This window comes from Lepidochelys kempii, chromosome 1 (genome assembly GCF_965140265.1).
Source record: "Lepidochelys kempii isolate rLepKem1 chromosome 1, rLepKem1.hap2, whole genome shotgun sequence".
Taxonomy (NCBI): domain Eukaryota; kingdom Metazoa; phylum Chordata; order Testudines; family Cheloniidae; genus Lepidochelys; species Lepidochelys kempii.
Window position 1 is genome coordinate 77,144,330 of NC_133256.1, and position 18,475 is coordinate 77,162,804.

General features: G+C 42.4%; 2 protein-coding genes across 11 annotated transcripts in view; one reads left to right on the top strand and one right to left on the bottom strand.

Moving 5' to 3' along the window:
- Nucleotides 1–11,641, bottom strand: part of DIS3 (DIS3 homolog, exosome endoribonuclease and 3'-5' exoribonuclease) — a 32,879-nt gene extending 21,238 nt beyond the window's left edge. The window contains exons 1-6 of one of the 4 annotated variants that reach the window (XM_073346540.1): nucleotides 11,304–11,639; nucleotides 10,224–10,381; nucleotides 6,251–6,444; nucleotides 6,072–6,145; nucleotides 4,856–5,023; nucleotides 365–529 (exon numbers count right to left, since the gene is read on the bottom strand). In XM_073346540.1, coding sequence (XP_073202641.1) covers nucleotides 365–529; nucleotides 4,856–5,023; nucleotides 6,072–6,145; nucleotides 6,251–6,444; nucleotides 10,224–10,381; nucleotides 11,304–11,531 — 987 coding nt within the window. In that variant the 5' untranslated portion in view covers nucleotides 11,532–11,639. Of the gene's footprint in view, nucleotides 1–364; nucleotides 530–4,855; nucleotides 5,024–6,071; nucleotides 6,146–6,250; nucleotides 6,464–10,223; nucleotides 10,382–11,303 lie in introns of those variants that run through there. The other 3 variants (XM_073346564.1, XM_073346548.1, XM_073346556.1) reach the window with 3 other exon arrangements.
- A 146-nt stretch (nucleotides 11,642–11,787) lies between these two features.
- PIBF1 (progesterone immunomodulatory binding factor 1) overlaps nucleotides 11,788–18,475 on the top strand; it is a 171,836-nt gene continuing 165,148 nt past the window's right edge. For 3 of the 7 annotated variants that reach the window (XM_073346595.1, XM_073346575.1, XM_073346604.1), the window contains exons 1-3: nucleotides 11,788–11,887; nucleotides 13,284–13,586; nucleotides 16,085–16,185. In XM_073346595.1, coding sequence (XP_073202696.1) covers nucleotides 13,335–13,586; nucleotides 16,085–16,185 — 353 coding nt within the window. In that variant the 5' untranslated portion in view covers nucleotides 11,788–11,887; nucleotides 13,284–13,334. The other 4 variants (XM_073346585.1, XM_073346613.1, XM_073346622.1 and 1 more) reach the window with 4 other exon arrangements.

Sequence of the window (18,475 nt, forward strand, 5' to 3'; positions counted from 1 at the left end):
AAAAAATAAGAGCAGCAGGTAAACTGGAGGATACATCTAGTTTTGAAGGAAATTTTATACAAATCACATGGAGAAGAGAGTGAGAGGTAAGAAAGTCTGTATCCAGCTATGACCTGGCTACACTGGCATTCCTGATTTCACATCTCTCACCACTAGAACTGGATGAAAAAAAAATGGGTATCGTTATAAAATTTTATCCATTTTGTCAAAACTATAAATTTTGGAAATTTTTAACTAGACCTATTGAACTTATCTTTCAAGAGCTGAAATAGATCTTTCTCCAGGTTGCCAAGCAACGAGAAGAAAGGAGACAACACAGGAGCACAAATAGGACTGAATCAGAAACCTGTCATTTATATCATACAGTATTTTCTTTTTCTTCTTCGTTTTCATCATCATCTTCATTTTGACCCTCATCTTGCAAAACCACAGAGGATGGTGCAACCCACTGGTCTTTTGCCAACAGTTCCACAGCTACTAGATCTTCATGAACTGCTCGGTTTAAATTTTTAAGCCCTTGTATAATTATCTGTTTAAGAAAACAATGTTTTAGATATTAAAATTACAAAATTTTACAGTAGTCCCGCAGAGGCCCTATTGTGTTAGGCACAGTACACACGTACAATAGAAGCAGCAGTCCCTGTCCCAAAGAGCTTACACAGTCATTAAGAGTTAGCAATAACTATTTTTTCCATCCCAGGTCTCTTTCAGTACTAAAAATACTTTCCTAGTATTCTCACTCTCACTAACCTCACATTTTAACCCAGATTGAATTTGGAAAATCCAAGAGTTATCTCCTTTTATTGTTAATCTTTGTTTCAACTGATTTAAAATTTATCTTAAATGTATAAGAAACTTTAATAAAGCACAAATGTGACCTTTCATACGTTTCCCTTGTGACACTGGTAAACCAAGTGCCAGTTCTGACCAAAACTGTAGGCATTAGCTAAGACTCATAGCTGCAAACCAAATCAGCATATTTGTAATAATAAGTATTATTAATTATTATTATAAGACTGTATTTACTGTTTAGACTATGAAATGTTTGTAAGTTGCTACATGCGTTAATCTCACTTGTAAGGTCTGTATCCCATGCTATAAGGAAATATGTAAGTTTTGTTTTATGACCTTGAAAATGTTTGCTCTGAACTTGTGAACACAAGTGGGGAATTGTCCCTCCCACCCATTAAGGACATCTATCCAAATTAAATAGATCATTATGGGACATCACTATACAAAGGACTGTGAATGGCCTCATCACACCTTAGAAATGCTACATGCAAGAGAGCTCCTCTCATGGACTGGAAAGCCAAAAGTAAAAAATAAAACAGGGTCAAAAGAAAACTATTCATCTCTCTTTGTTGTTTGAACTCTCACAGGGTCAAAGACACTAAACTAAAGCAGAGCTCCCCAGGGTTGACCTGAAAGACATTTTGAACAGACAGATTATTACCACATCTCGGTCATCTTTAGGAATCACAGATGGTAACTCAATGTGAGTATGTTTGCTTGCTGTACTCTGTAAAATAAAGCATTTCTTTTTCCTAATAAAGGTTAATAAACCTTTAGATAGCTTATTACAGGACTGGCTACAGAAGTGCTCCTTGGTATAAGGTCTAGGGTATCAACTGATCTGGGGTAAGTGAGTGGTCTCTTGGGACCGGAAGAAACCTGAATATTTTGTGACTGTTGGTGTAACTGACCATTTGTCACTATGTCCAGCTTGCCTGAGTGGCCAGATAGACTGGAGAGTCTGTGAGTCAATGGTAAAACTGTAACAGTGATCCTGGAGTTCACATCTGTTACTGGGTTGGTAAAATCTAATTACAGATATAGAACACACCACCTCATGTTTCACATGTATGCAGAGGAATCAATTAAAAATATTACAAGAAGAGACTCTATGGTATTGCACACATCCAATACAAAACCACTGACTCCACAAACATCTCCCATGTCGTGATGAAGAAACTACTATCTCATACTTGTACGAGTTAACTGTATACCTTGCAGGAAAAACATTGAGCAATTCTTTGCATGCTGAAAAGAATTGTCCTTGTTACATGGTGTAATGAAGCTGCTGCCTCACCTGTTAGGATACAGATATTCAGGCCTGCCTGTAAAGGCCTATACTCTAAGAATTTAGGTGTATTCTTATCACTTGGCTAGTTATAGAGGTATAAAAGAAAGAATCAAAATCACTGTCTGCCGGTGTAAGAGCGTTCTCTTACTGTGACAGTCTGATGTTCTGTTCTTAGGCTAAGGCCTTTGGCTAAGCAACAGAGGCAGCCATAAGCTGGGAAGTGAATGGTCACATCCTCACATTCCAAACCAGTCACATTGAAATAAGGTGTTATTGGGCTGTTAGGAATACAATCCTGTCCTGATAATGCCTATCGCCTCCAGAGAAAGGGAAGTGCCTAGAAAACGTAAAAGGAAACTTAGTTTGATAGCATCCTGTCTGGCAAGAACTCACTTATCAATAGCTGGGATGTGAAATCCTCACTTCTGTATTGTTTTGTCATTATAGTTCCCACTTTGCTATTGTTGGTCTGGATAATCTCTGTCTGGTTCTCTGATTGTTCCTGTCTGCTGTATAATTAATTTTGCTGGATGTAAACTAATTAAGGTGGTGGGATATAATTGGTTACATAATCATGTTACAATATGTTAGGATTGGTTCGTTAAATTTCAGGAAAATGACTGGTTAAAGTATAGCTAAGCAGAACTCAAGTTTTACTATATAGTCTGCAGTCAATCAGGAAGTGGGTGGGTGTGTCGGGAAATGGGAAGAGGGAATGGGGAAACTGGAATCATGTTTTGCTAAAGGGGAAAATGGGAACAGGGGTGCGGAAATCGGAATCATGTTTGACTAAGGGCAGGAATGGGAAGAGGGACACAGGTGTAAGGCTCTGTGGTGTCAGAGCTGGGAAGGGGGACACTAAGGAAGGAAACTGGAATCATGCTTGCTGGAAGTTCACCCCAATAAACATCAAATTGTTTGCACCTTTGGACTTCGGGTATTGTTGCTCTCTGTTCATGCGAGAAGGACCAGGGAAGTAAGTGGATGAAGCAATAAAGCTCCCTAACATCACCCAGTTCAGAGGAGTTTCTTGGTAGCTCCCATACGGCGGCTGACACTAAAGTTATCTTGTATGTGCTCAATGCCAGAGAGAGAGGTGCTACTAAACTCTGGATTTTTGCACAAGACACAGATGTTCTAGCGCTCTCTGAGAGACATTACACCCAAGATTTCTGCAAGATTCTGTTTCTGTGACTGTTGTTGTGGAACAGAATTATTGTATATCCCTCTGAGATGCATTCCTATCACTTGGACCATTAAAAGTTGCTACAATGCCAGGTTTCCGGATGTGATACTACTGGAAGGCTGGCTGGAATGACCAAATTATCTTAATGGGAGGCATTTTATTCAACCTCTGATGACTCTCTCCTTACTCTGAAGGTACTCACAACAGCTGAGACAGTCACTGATAAGGTAATAAATGCACTGGACATGTTTATATGCTGAGTTTACCGTTTGAAGACCAACATTATTACACTTGCAGAGCTCTGTTGGTGGATGCTTTCCAAGAAGCAGACAAATGGAAAAAATTGCCACCAACAAGGGATGCATTTATATCTGGTATCAACAGGGCAAATCATCAAGCAATGGAATGGTTCTGTGGATGATCAAGCACATCCAAAAACTACCCTCCCCTCCTGGGCACGAATGGGTCTTGGAGGAAGGATTTATCACACACCAGTGATATATAAAATACCATGCATGCCCAAATCAATCCTTCAGGTAATCAAATGCTTGTATGAACAGACTAGATACTCAACACCCTGCAAAGGTTTGGCTAACAGCGTGCCTTGTACGGAGATATGCAAGAGCGGCAATTTGTCTAGAAGGAGATGACTCTGATGATGACTTGATGAATTAACGTTTTCAGTCCTACATGTCAGGGCTAATTCCCCCAGGATTATCAAAGATCAAAGTCCTTCTTATGTAAGCAATGCATCCCTGTGTTAAACTAAAAAAAATTTGATTTTTAAAAATGTTCTCAACTATATATTTACACAATTGTTCTAGGTTTGTCGTGTTTGGTATCACTGTGTTTGTGAAAGACCGGACTTTCAAATGATACCCAACTTGACCCATTTTCAAAGACATTGTATTATCAAAGTTTCCACAAATTGGAAGACCTGGAGCTGAAAGAAAGCAGCAAGTCCTCCCTACGACGCAGAGGGTGACACGACTGAAATTATGATTTTGTAGATTTTTTTTAAACAAATCAAATGAGACCTTCCCTACCTTTCCATCACCAACTTGCCCACAGAATGAGATTTTACGACATTACATTCCCAGATTACTAACTTCAATAAGTGCTCAAGCAGATGAGCAAAAATATATACTTGAATGTACTCCAGACATATTTCCTTGGTCTTAAAAAGTGGACTTGTATATTGGTCAATAGAGAATCTTCTCACTTCGAGTAACAAAGAGTCAGAGCTGTGACAGAGAAAACTGGAGGGGGAAAAAAATGGCCACAATAAAATGCACACTGCTCACAAAAAAGAAGCGGACAGTGCTATAAAAACCAAGATCTTGGTGGAAAACCTGAGTTAAAGACAACTGGGATGACATGACATAGATCACATATAGGTAACTAATGTAGAAGTAATGTAAAACTAAGAGAAAGGGCCTTCATTAAGCAAAGGGACATTATAGCAACATTTCAAAACAGTAAGAGGTCATGTGGCTCATCTACATAAATCCTTAGAAACCCATAAGTTATTCATAAAAACACACTGGATGTTTTTCAAAACATGAAATCGAATGCAAAAAACTCACTTCTTTGTTCTCTTCAGTATCTCCATGAATCCATACTGTAGCTTCAAGATAATTATCTCTGTTGGCTCTGAAGGTTCCTTGAAAGTAGATTCCAGATTTTATGCCTTGCTGTAATTTGCTAAGGGGAAGATGCTCTGAAAAAATTATCCTTCCACTTTCTATTTCTTTCTGTTAAAAAAGTTAAAATTGTAGTTGATTCATTGCATTCATAACTATTCTAAAACTAAGCTCACTGACATCAAATTCAGCCTACCGAACTTCAATGCAAAAATCAGAGGTATAACCATTTGTTTAGGTAGCAATAAGAGTATATAAAATGTGCAGGCTACTGCTAACAGGAAGTGGATTACTGTCTCAAAAGGTTTCACAGCAGTACAAGGACCCTGGAAGCATCACATACTGGGAGTTCTTTTCTTCTGCCTGCAGCTGCACACCATAGCCATATACTGTGTGGATATCAAGTGCATTTATATTTAATTCAGAGGTTATCAGGACAGCATCAAGTTTGTATGAGGGAAAAACCGTTCCCAAGACAATATTTCTCAATGTTCCATGTAACCTCTCACCCCCTGCCAAATCCTAAACCTTTAAAATCACAACCAAATTAGAGTGATTTAAAGCATTTACTAAAACCACAACTTTAAGAGAAATATTGAGCAAAGTGAGAGCCTTGGAACCACATCAACTCTAATATATTTAGTAAATCAGAAAATATTTTGTCCCATATTAAATCATTGGTAATTATATGAGTATGTAGGTATTTGAAATACCTAAATTGTTTATACAAGTAAATCATATTAAATAAAAATTGACAGAAAACACTCATGAAAAATATTAAATTAATGTGAGCTCTAAAATAACAGGAACAACCAAAGAGCTAACTGGTCCACAATCCAGTTTTAGGCAATGTTTGTTTACTCCAGTTATTCTGGCTATGGATCTACATTTTTGGTTCAATTGATATTGTTTTCACCCGACACTGAATGAGGAGCTATCTACCGTAACTGTGACTTCTGCATGTAACTTGTAACAGTTTTCTAATAACTGCATAAACAGTGCATTCTGAGCAGCGTTTCATTTCTCCAGCAGCAGCAAAACAATATGGTCACGAAACTTTGATAAGTTAAGAATGCACATAAAGACCAGTATCACCATATTGCAAACCATTTATATTTCTTTTGAAGAGCTGGAACAAAATAAATAAAAGAAAACATACCCCTTCATCAGATACACAAGCAAGCCGATCTACAAGATCAGGATTAGCTATCAAGCTCTTTATATACTCTTCACCTATAAAAACACAGGCAGAAGATTATTTATTTACAAGATAAGTATGAAGACACTAGGAGATTTTTACATGTCAACAATAAGTCAAATACTTCATATCAAACTTACATGTATAAGCAGTTAACCCCTCTTCCACAGCCTTCTCTTTATTATTTCTGTCATTTGTTAGTAAAATAACTTGGATGGTCTCCTCATTGTTTATTTTCTTCAAGTGTTCATCATACCATTTTGCTGCTACTCGGATGGCTTTATCGTTGCGGTCATTAGCAGTTTCTCCTTGCTCTTGTTCTATATAAGTTTCTCTGAAACCAACAGAAAATCCTAAAGCAAGGTTAAAAGTGTGATGCTACTTATGTTTAAATATATCCAACAACAATCTAAAAGTTAGGGGAATAAGGAAAAATAGTGAGAAAATTCTATTTCCAACACAGAAATTATTCAAGATTAGGGAGGATGTGAGACACTCCAGAGGGACTTAATGAATTTCATTAACTGAGCAACACAAGGACAAACATAATGCACTACAGAAACAATAATAGAAGTTACTTGCATGCACCAACAAATCCAAATTAGTTATTTCCTGTGATGGAGTTTACAGACCCCACACCAAGTCTGAGAAAGAGGGAAGGGCTGGAGCAGTACTGGGGCAGGAAAACTTTGCCCTCAGGCAATGCCTAGCATGGTCCTGGGGAAAGGACCAGTATAAAGAAAGCTCGAGCACGGGTGAGGAAAGAGAGAAGTACTGCTCTTCAGCAGTAGAAAACGCAGCCCCTACCCCTTTACCTTCAACAATAACAAAGGAGGGAGAACTGTGTGCAGGAACACCAGAGAGTTACCTGCATTGGCCCCTAGATTGTGGGTTTAAAGCCAATGAGATTTACTTAACAGCAGACATGCCCCAAATGGAGACATCAGGTGTGGTAGGAAGTGGCTCAGGAGAAGGTGATTAGGAGGTGGGCCAAACTTAGGCCACTCCAGGCTCTTACACTTTCAGGGCCCTGGGCTGGGATCTCGTGGAGCAAGGCGGCCCAGGTCTGCTTCCCTCCCAGATTCCCCTCCCCAAGCCATAGGCTGGGCCGGACTAGGTGTTACCATCAAGGAAGTCGACCTAGCTGAGACCCATTCAGGGGTCCAGGACACACTCAACTGAAAGAGACCTAAACCACTAGGTCTGTTGACCAAACAAACAACCCCAGTAAACCTTCCCTAAGAGAGACTGTTGTCTCTGTGGATGTCTAGATGAGGCTACTGGCTCAATATGTATGTATTCAGTGTTTCAGTCACCTCATTTAAAAAATAAACCCACACAACAGAAATAGAAAAGAGCTTGAAGGAAAATAAAACTTAAGAGATATTAGGGGTGAGTTCTACAAGATATTAAAAATAATAGAAGTATTTACTTTGGAATGAAAGGGGATGGTCAGAGGAAAGATGGTCTTGCAGTTTGGGAAATGGACCGGTAGTCAGAAGATCTGGGTTCAGTTCCCAGGTCTGCTGAATCTTTTGTGTGTCCCTGGATAAAGTTGTTTAATATATCTCTTCCTCTGCATGGGAATAATATTCTCTTGTCCCAACTTTTGTTGGTCACACCTCAGGGCAAGGACTATCTCCTACTATGTGCTTGTACAGTGCCTAGCACAACAGGGTCCCCAACTTGCCCAGGGCCCTCTGGGTACTACCATAATACAAAATGATTTATACACTCTCATTATGTTTGGCACTACCATTAGCCATTTTTTATAGCATGAGAAGACGATGGCATACATCATTACTTCCTTTTATTTGTATCTTTTAAATGTGAGGTATGGAACTCAACACTACATTATTGAGTCAAGTTACTTAGTAAGATTCAGGCTTGGTCTACTCTACAGAGTTAGGTTGACATAAGACAGTTTATGTTGACCTAACTATGTCAGTGTCTACGTTAGAATGCTGCTTCCAATGAAGTCAATGTTCCCTTCAACATAATAACTCCACCTTCATGAGAGGCGCAGTGCATATATCAACGTAGTTAGGGCAACACAGCCTCTGTGTAGATGCTGCATTATTTACATCAGCTGTTGGCTGTCAACCCCAAGCCGGGCTGACAGCAGAGTCATCCCCCCAGCACTGAGACCCAGAGCCCCACTACTGCCTCCTGGTGAGGGATCTGGGGGTGGAGAGGGAAGGAGAGCAGAACCTAAGCCACTGCTCGGGCTTGGGCTCTTCTCCCCCACACCCCAATCCCTCACTGGAAGGTGGCAGCTGTGCTTCTGGCTGTCAGCCCTGGCAGCTGGACTCCCCCCCCCCGCAGCAACAGCCCCAGCTGTGAGCCTGAAAGGCTCAGTTTCACAGCTGGGAACCTACCAGCAATGAAACAGACATTCTTGTCAGGTTCACAGCTGCTACTATTTCACATTTTGGCTCCGGTTGTCAGCCCTGTAGCCCGGGGATTCCAGCAATGAGCCCCACATGGCGCTGACAGCTTGGGCTGTCAGACCTGGTACGGGGGCTCATAGAGCCCCCACCGGCTGACAGCCAAAGCTGAAAAGTGAAATAATAGCAGCCGTGAACCTGACAAGAATGTCAATTTCATTGCTAATAGTTCCCTGCTGTGAAACTGAGCCCTGTGTGGGTTCACAGCTGTGTCAGTCCCTGGGCTGTGAGGTAGGATCACAGTTGTGAGCCCAGTGCCTGGCTGACAGCTCCAGCTGTCAGCACAGGGGCTGGGGGGCTGCAGCTATGAGCCCAGTGCCCAGCTGACAGTTGCGGGGGGCTGTGAGCCCCATGATTACAGCTGAGGCTGTCAGCCCAGGGCTGCTGGGCTCCAGTGTCAGTGTCTCACAATGCCCCACTTCTGGTGAGGACGCGCACTACAGACATGAGAAGCAAGAGTGGACATGAATCACCACTTCAATTACTGCGGTGGCTGTAAGTGGACTTAAGTCAACTTAATTTTGTAGTGTAGACAAGCCTTCAGAAAAGTTAGGGGCCTGATCCAAAGCCTACTGAAGTCAAAGAGAGTGTCTATCTACTGATTTCAATGAGTTTTGGATCAAACCCTAGATGACTGAGGCTAATGACAATTTAAGTTAATATATTGTCTTTTATCCAGACTGATATCATGATGTTCACTTGTGCAGTTTGCATTTCACTAATGTGCAAAGTGATCACCACAAGAGTGAAATGTGGTAACTATTTAACAGAACACATCAACAACAACACAAGAGTTACAAATCTTGCCTACTTCCTGGCATTAGCAAACCACCAAAGTAGGCCTTCACAAGTTCTCTAATGATTTAACAATGCACAATTGTCCAGATGCATTAGTGTGTGTGGTAGAGTGAAGGTTTGCCTTCCTTTGAGAAATCTACTAAAAGCCACTGCTGGAGATAGGATACTACTAGACAGACCAGAGATCTGTTCCAGCAGCAATTTCCACACCAACAAACCAATACATGCTTGTGATTAAGAAAAAATAGCAAAGAAATTAAATTCTGGTTCAAGTTGCTAATACATTTTAAATCATGTGTCTTTTGCAACAGTACTGAAAAATTTAGGTTTGGGATAGGTGCAGAAGTGAGTCAGAGCAGCAGGTGAAAGTGGTTTGGGGCAGGTAGCTACACCCTATCTCCAGTAAAACAAAAGCAACTATAACACAGGAGAATCATGCATGAAGCTTTTCACACAGTAAACCAGACTAAGGGACCAATCCAATTGCCAAGAGACCAATTCATGTAATTATTGACAACAAATGCATGCAAACCGTTAGCTTCATTAGTTCCTAAATTAAAAAGATATTTTTTCTGAATGCAAAATCATTTTCCAGTGCATGTGGATATTTTGAGGTAAATGTATTTTGAAGTGTCTGAAGGCATTTGACTTTCAGGCATATTCCTTTTCAAGCACCTGCAATTGTCTCACAACTAGCCACCCTAAAAGTGCATCATTTCATGTCTGTTGATGAAACTTCAAAGCACTTGAATTTTACTACAACTGCAGTTGTCATATTGTCATCATCATTACAGCAAAAATGTCAGTTGTCTCCCGGTTACCTATGTGGTACATTCTGAAGTTTGCTGTACCCTAAGCTATACCTTACCGATGATGTTCATTAGTGAAGGAATAGAAATGTTTTTCAGGACTGGCAATCACATCTCTAATTCGCTTGTACACTGGTGCACTCCGTTTCCTCACTTCTTGTAAAACTGTCTGAAGCACAATTACATTTGTAATAACAGGATCTTCAAGTATATCAATCTGTGAAACAAAAAGGAATCCAAGTTATTGTTTATTTATAACTCATAACAGAGATTCAAGTTTCAGAGTAGGAGCCGTGTTAGTCTGTATTCGCAAAAAGAAAAGGAGTACTTGTGGCACCTTAGAGACTAACCCATTTATTTGAGCATAAGCTTTCATGAGCTATAGCTCACTTCATCAGATGCATTCAGTGGAATTGTTTACCTGATCCTGACACATGATTGCCAGAAGATAAAATGAATGATGAGATGCCCAGACCTGCCTCACCCTGGCGGCTGGGGAGCAGACGGTGGAAATTCTAGCCCCCTAAGGAGCTGTCCCCATACCCTGCCGGGAGACCTTGGATGGGATTTTCAAAAGCTGTCAGCCATGAATTTGATTAGGTAGAGAGAGAAGATTCACTTCAGCCCTGACCCCCCAACAGTATCATCAAGGAAGCCAAATTGAGCATTGGCCCGAAGGACAGGGAATCCCAAAAGCGATGGCGCTGGTGCTGCCACTCTCTTGATTTGATTGCATGTCTCACAACATTTGGTGTTTTTCTTTAAGTCCCAGCTCCTGGAGACAAGCGATTACAAGGGAAGCTGGGCTCAGATTTCAGAAAGAGGAGGTTGATATCCCCGGGGCTGTGGGGAAATGCTTGAAACCGCGGCCAGAAAGCACGGCAAAGCAGACACTGCCAGGCCGACAAAGAGAAAACCGCATTTATGAGGTTTAAGCCTCCTGACGTTTGACCGGATCTCGGATTGCTGGAGGCCTGACCAGCGAATCCTGAGAGAAGACGGGTGAGGGATCCTGTCTCCAATATCCCGGGACCCACACGGCTACGGCTACGCCGCACAGAACAATGCTGACTCCTGCGTGAGTCCCAAGCCCCACGCGCACAGCTCCCTCACCCTCGGGAGTGGGCGGGGGTTGGTACCTGGTGCAGCAGGACGTTGGTGTCCGGCAGCAAGTAGTGCGGGGCGGGGCAGAGGCTGCTGGCGGCACCGCCGGGCTGGGCCTCGAGGCGGGGCTCCCCGGGCTGCTGCCCGCACTGCTCACAGGCGGCCGCCCCGCACGCGATGTCCTCGCGCAGGTAGTGCTCGCGCACCACTTTCATCACCGCACCCGCCCGCGTCCGCTTCAGGAACGTGCGCGAGGTCAACATCCTGCCCGCAGTAGCGCCGGCCAGTACCCCAGGGAAGAACCAGCACCAGGCGAGAGGCTCCCGGCAAGCAACTCGACCCTGCCGGAACCGGAACGGCAGGCGGAACCGGAGACTACAGCTCCCAGCATGCACTGCGGCCCGCGCCGGAAACACTTCGGATGCCCGCTGTGCTGTTTGGGCCGTTGGGATGGAAGGGGATTGCGGGTCCCAGCATGCATTGCGACTAGAGCGGGTCGGTTGGCGCTGCTCCCTTCGTTCTTTGGTTTTAGCGCGAGTGCTGTTGTCTTGGTGACGGCAGCTAACAGCCCCGCCCTTTCCGGGGTGAAGCCTGAGCTGTTGGTCGGGAGTTGCCGGAGGTGAGTCCGGCTGCAGGGGCCTCTCCCGCCTAGCCGGGCAGTGCACGGGGCAGGGCTGCAGTGAGGGTCGCCTCCCGAAACGTACCGGCCTGCGCCGCGGGGATCCGCCCCGGCGGCTCTCACGGGGCAGCCTCGTTTTGCCGCTCGCCCCGGTAATGGTTCGTGCGGGGCTATACGCAGATATGAAATAACACGTTCAAACACGCCAGCCCCTCGCTGCGCGCAGGCCTTTGGGCGGCTCGGGGCCGGCAGGCGATGTGCCCGGGGTCATTCAGGAGGGAAGCCCGAGTGGGGTGCGGGATGGCGCAGGCCGGGCTCCACTGGTGTTCATTGGGACCAGGAGCCACTCCTGCCCTAGGGCGACTTCCAGCCCTCCTGCTGTGACCCTGCCCCCGTGGTCAGGCCTCTCCACCGCCCCTCAGTCTGAGGGATGGTGGCTTGGTACTCCCCACTTCTGTGTTTAAACAGGCTGTTCATTAGGGATGAAGGGGCAGGGCACGGGCTGTGGCGGAGAGCGAGCTCGGCTTTGTGGATGCAAGGAAGACTAAAGTAAGGGTCCGACTGGAGCATCCCCACTGCAGGTGCAAGGCACCATTCTTTGACCTTCCTTTCCTAACATAAACACAGGGTCAAGTGTTATGACCCCCCCCCCCAAAAACAAACAAACAAACAAATAAAAAAACCCAAAACATTGTATGGGATGCACAGTTATCTTCTGGGGAGAGGCTGAGAGAGAGAACAAAACACATTCGATAGATGTGTGGTCAGTTTGCTTCAGGCACGACTGGGAGGCATTCAGATAGTATGTTAGAGAGGATGGTATAAGAACTGATATGGATTAGAAAGTTATGTATGGAAGCTTAAGGAATCTTTCCCATGTCATTTAAGTTTGCTGCATGAATAATAAGTATGTCCCTCATTTGGATCTCTGCCATATATTATGTTCCATGCCTCTGGGAAAGAGGGAGATTGAATGAGAGAAATGTGGGAGAGACTGAACCAAAAACCCATGGTGTCTTTTTGCAATGCTGCATAGGCAGTGCAAAGCATGTGATTAATGAGGGGGTCAGGCACTATGCTGAGACTGAGCAAGGTGAAATCCCACTGTGACAATCCATATGTAGCTCATTCTAGCACTGGTGACACCACCCATTGGTAATGATGAGCCTAGAATGTCCTTCTGGAGAGAAGGCCATTGCTGTTGTGGAAGGTAGAAAGCCCCAGAAACAGAGTTCTGGGGAAAGATTTTATTTTACAGCATCCTACAAACATCTCTTACAGGTGAAAGGATAGGCCAAACATTGAGCAGGAAATCTAAAGTGTTGGTTAATAGTTTTTCATAATCTTTTAATACCTTTTCTCTTAATTGTTCTGACTTCTGCATTTCACTCTACAGGGTGCTCAGATCAAATCATAACCATAAAAACCTCTTCAAATAGAAAGAAAAATGTCACGGAAGGGCTCCAAGGAAACCAAGAAAGCAAATATCTCCAGCTCCCTGGAGTCTGAAGATATTAGTTTAGAGACTACAGTACCAACAGATGACATTTCCTCTTCTGAAGAGAGAGAAGGTACCACCAAAATCACTAGGCAACTGATTGAGCGGAAGGAATTGCTTCATAATCTACAATTGCTGAAAATAGAGTTATCTCAGAAAAACTTAATGATTGACAACTTGAAAGTGGAATATCTGACCAAAGTAAGGAAGTATGTGATTGTGTATATGTGTGCCCTATTCCACAACAACTGCTTAAGTCTAGAAAAGTACTTTATATACTACCTCATTCACGGTTCTTGAATAACTTCAATATACAAGTCAACTTCAGTTGCTCTAACTGAAATCAGGTGAAAGGTACAGAGGTGAAAATGTGAGCTTTCTTATGCAATGTGCTTCAGCCCTGTGGAAATTTCTAGGCCTATGAGTTCACTTTCATTCTTGACTTAATACTTTTTAGCACTTTCAGAGTTGTCAAGGTTCCTTCCCCACTCTGAATTCTAGGGTACAGATGTGGGGACCTGCATGAAAAACCCCCTAAGCTTATTTTTACCATCTTAGGTTAAAACTTCCCCAGGGTACAAACTATTTTACCTTTTGTCCCTGGATCTTACTACTGCCACCACCAAGTGTCTAACAAAAATAACAGGGAAAGAGCCTACTTGGAAACCTCTTTCCCCCCAAATCCCCCCCAAGCCCTACACCCCCTTTCCTTGGGAAGGCTTGCTAAAAATCCTCACCAATTTGCATAGGTGAACACAGACCCAAACCCTTGGATCTTAAGAACAATGAAAAAGCAATCAGGTTCTTATAAGAGAATTTTAATGAAAGAAAAAGTAAAAGAATTACCTCTGTAAAATCAGGATGGTAAATACCTTACAGGGTGATCAGATTCAAAACACAGAGAATCCCTCTAGGCAAAACCTTAAGTTACAAAAAGACACAAAAGCAGGAATATACATTCCGTTCAGCACAACTTATTTTATCAGCCATTTAAACAAAACCGAATCTAACGTATATCTAACTAGATTGCTTATTAACTCTTTACAGGAGTTCTGACCTGCATTCCTGCTCTGGGCAAAAGCAACACACACACAGAGAGAACCCTTTGTCCCCCCCCTCCAGCTTTGAAAGTATCTTGTCTCCTCATTGGTCATTTTGGTCAGGTACCAGCGAGGTTATCTTAGCTTCTTAACCCTTTACAGGTGAAAGGGTTTTTCCTCTGGCCAAGAGGGATTTAAAGGTGTTTACCCTTCCCTTTATATTTATGACAAGAGTACTGTACAGACTTCAATTTTCCATAATATTCCTGTAGGGTAGGTACCAAAATATCTTCCCTGTTTTTTACAGAAGGTAAAAGATGGGAAAATTGAGACATGAAGGAATTATTTGACTTCCCGAGGATATATCTTTAGTACAAACAGAGCTGGGGTTAGAACTTAGGAATTCTTGTGACAATACTTTTAGTCTTTTTTCAGAGTAGCAGCCATGTTAGTCTATATCCGCAAAAAGAAAAGGAGTACTTGTGGCACCTTAGAGACTAACAAATGTATTTGAGCATAAGCTTTCGTGAGATACAGCTCACTTCATCGGATGCATCTGATGAAGTGAGCTGTAGCTCACGAAAGCTTATGCTCAAATACATTTGTTAGTCTCTAAGGTGCCACAAGTACTCCTTTTCTTTTTACTTTAGTCTTGTGCTTTTTACAAGTCTAAACCAAAGAAAATACTAGTGCCCAGGCACTCTTACCATTCAAAGTCAAGAATTCTTTGTCAGCCTCTCAAAACACACAGACACACACTACAGAGGGCTATCACATGCATTTACTACAGAAGACTAAAAAATGTAAGGGAGTTAAGGGATCACCAGCCTGAAAAGGTTGAGAAACACTGAATTGTAGACTTTTGAGTGGTGGTCAAATGGGAAAGTTTGTCTGTGGAAATGTGGACTGACTTCGAAGCGAGAGATTCTATATCTTGTCCCATCTCATTTACAAGAAGTATGGGGAGGGAAGCTTAGGTAGGGGGAAGTGCAATAATGTCTTACTACAGTAGTGTATAGTTTTATTATTGTTACCTTTATCCTAGACCTTGTCTACACTTACAGCGGTGCAGCTGCACTTGTACAAGTGTGCCACTGTAGCAGTTAATGAAGATGCTACCTATGCTGATGGGAGAGCTTCTCCACCTTTCCGTGAGACAGTAGGTGTGTCGATGAGAGAAGCCCTGTCTATGAAGAGAGTTTCGTCAGTATAGCTGCATCACTCAAGGGTGTGGATTTTCCACATCCCTGAGCAACTGTAGTTATACCTACATAAGCGTAAACCAGGGCTCAGTCTCTTCTGTTGATATCTGTTTATAACTTGCACTTGTCTGTAAGTTGAATTTAGGCCAAATCCTGCAATCGAATCTGAGCAAGCGGATGCCTCGGCCTTTGTGAATCCAGTTATAGAATTGGAGCTTTACTTTGTAGGTACTTTGGGACAGGTATAATTTCTTTATTTCTTTTGGCAGGTGTCTAGAACATTTTTGGGTTTTCTTAAAACAATCAAAATAGCAGTCTCCTGACTAATTCAGACCTCTGCTATTTTTCTTAACTTTTTTAGTGGAAGGTAGTATAGGGTATTACTTTTGTCAGAAAATGTTTCAGGAGAAGTTAGCAAGGTAAGTCATTTTTCTCTTTTATCTTTAATTGCTTTTAGATTGAAGAGCTAGAAGAGAAGCTTAATGATACAATCCACCAGAAGCAGCTGTTATCTTTACGACTAGACAACCAGCTGGCATTACAGCAAGAAGATGCCAGGTACGAGAATAAACAAATCAACTTCAGCATTAATATGTACTATTGATCTAAATGCAGTGGTAGGAAATAAAACATGACGGGATGTAGGTTACTGGAAGAGCAGCTTTATTATAGGTTGTATAAACTTTCCATTCTAAACCTTCACTTAAAACTGCTAACTGTAACTTGCTGAAACTTTCACTACTAGCCCTGACTGAACCTAAATTGTACTTGAAACTTTAATATAAGTAAGAATCTCTGCTGTTTTGTGAATAAAGGGCTCGATTAGGAGTAATACTTTCCCCACTTAAAAAATAATACATTTACAACTCTTTTTTGATAAGTCTATATCCTGAATGGCTTGGGGAGATGGGAGGGAATGACAGTTTAGAAAACTCTCATTTGGCCCTGAAAGAGCCTTAATTGAGCAGAAGTGCTTCTAGTGTTTGGGTAAATATTGATTTTGACTTGAGTCTTCTGAAACATTACAATTGTCTAGAACCTAAAGCTAGATTTGGTAATGTGCTGTTGACAAAATACCTCATTAAGGAGTTCTGTTCTCACTTCTACTGACTGGTCTTAAGAAGGATTGTGAAGTGTGGTATCTTATTTAGTGAAGTCTCGCAACACAGCAGGAGATACATAAACTCAAGCACAGAGAAGTTGTGAGTTTCTGCAAGTCTCTTTCTGTAGAAGATTTGATACTCCTGGTGGAATTCTGTGCCAAAAAAAATTAAAAAATTTGCACACAATATTTTAAAATTCTGCATATTTTATTTGTCAAAATAACACAATATAATCACACCAGTCTCAATTGTTTTTGGTCATTTACTTCAAAATATCTGTCAGCAAGTATGTATGTAACAAAACAGAAAACAAAAACGATTCAGGAAATGTTTTTTGACAAATAGATTCCTTACTAGGCATATTAATAGAGAACTCTTGAGTAATAATTAATTTAAACTAGAATACAGAATCATATTTTCTCACCCCTCAGAAACAGTGAAAAGGCTTGGGGAAGTCAAGGGTAACAGAGGAGCCGAGGGAGAGGGAAGTAGATTGCTGGGAAGGAACCTGGGTGTGAACTTGGAGGGTTGTTGGGTATGGGTGAGAGAAGTATGGAACAGGTTTTTTGTGGGGGTGGGGAGGGATTGTTAGGAAGCTTTTCCCATGCATACCCTGGCTGATCCCTAGCCTCTCCCATTCAGTCAGGCACATCTGCCCGTGTCCCCATGTGTCTCTGTGCCCTCACCCAGCCCTATGTAGCCCTGCACCCCCTCCCCCAGTCCCCATGTGTGTCTGCACCTCCCTCCCCCCTGTGGCCTTGTGCCTCCACTCCCATTCTGCCCATGCTCCAGTCTGCCCTCCCCCACTAGCCCTTATGTGCCCCTGTCTGACACCCCCGCGTCCCCATAACCCATTTCCTGACCTGGCCACAGGCTCTGTGAAGAAGGCAGGCTTTCTCTTCCTTATCTGGCTGTGAGCTGCCACTTTGTTCTATCGCCACAGGCCCTCTGGTGGGTGAAAAGTGGAACTGCAGCAACATTTTGGCAGAAGCTTTTGTTGGTGCAAAAAATTTGAAATCTGCAGAGCTCATTAATTATGCACGTGTGCAGTAGTGCAGAATCCGCAGGAGTAATTTGTGGCAGAACTGGTCTCAGACTTAAGAGCACAGTGGCTCTTGGAAAAATGTCTTCCAATTGTGTGCTTAGTTGTGCCATCTTATGCTTATCTAACTTTTGTCAAGTGCTCTGGTATCTGTACAGATGAAAAAGTGCTATGTACTGTACAAATTATTAGGGCCAGAGACCTAAAACAGCTGAGTGACTTTCTTCTACCCTCCTCTGTCTACTACCTTTCTATTCTGCCCATCAATAACTTATGCTTATCTTTCTTCAGAACATATCCCTTTTGTGGACTAGGCCTGCTTTGGTGAACCTCAAAAAATATATTGGATCAAGATTTATCCTGAAACCTTGTACACCAACCCAATTAAAACTTTTTGGGTGCTTGTTTAAAAAACAAAACAGGGTAGTTCCCCCTCTTTCCTCCCACCCCCAAATAAAACCCTTCCTGAAAGAACAGTTTAGATTGAAAGTGTTTTTCAGTGGAGTTCAACCAGTATACAAAAGAAGTAGGCTTTCTTTACAACAATTGTGGATCTACAAAAACATAAACAAACTCTTTCAATGTTCAGATGTTTGGAAGTGAGCAGTTAAGGGATTCAACCAGTTTACAATGCTGTATATGCCTTCATCACTCATGATCAACCTACCTAACTTTAGGTAGTAACATTTTAAAAAGTCTATTA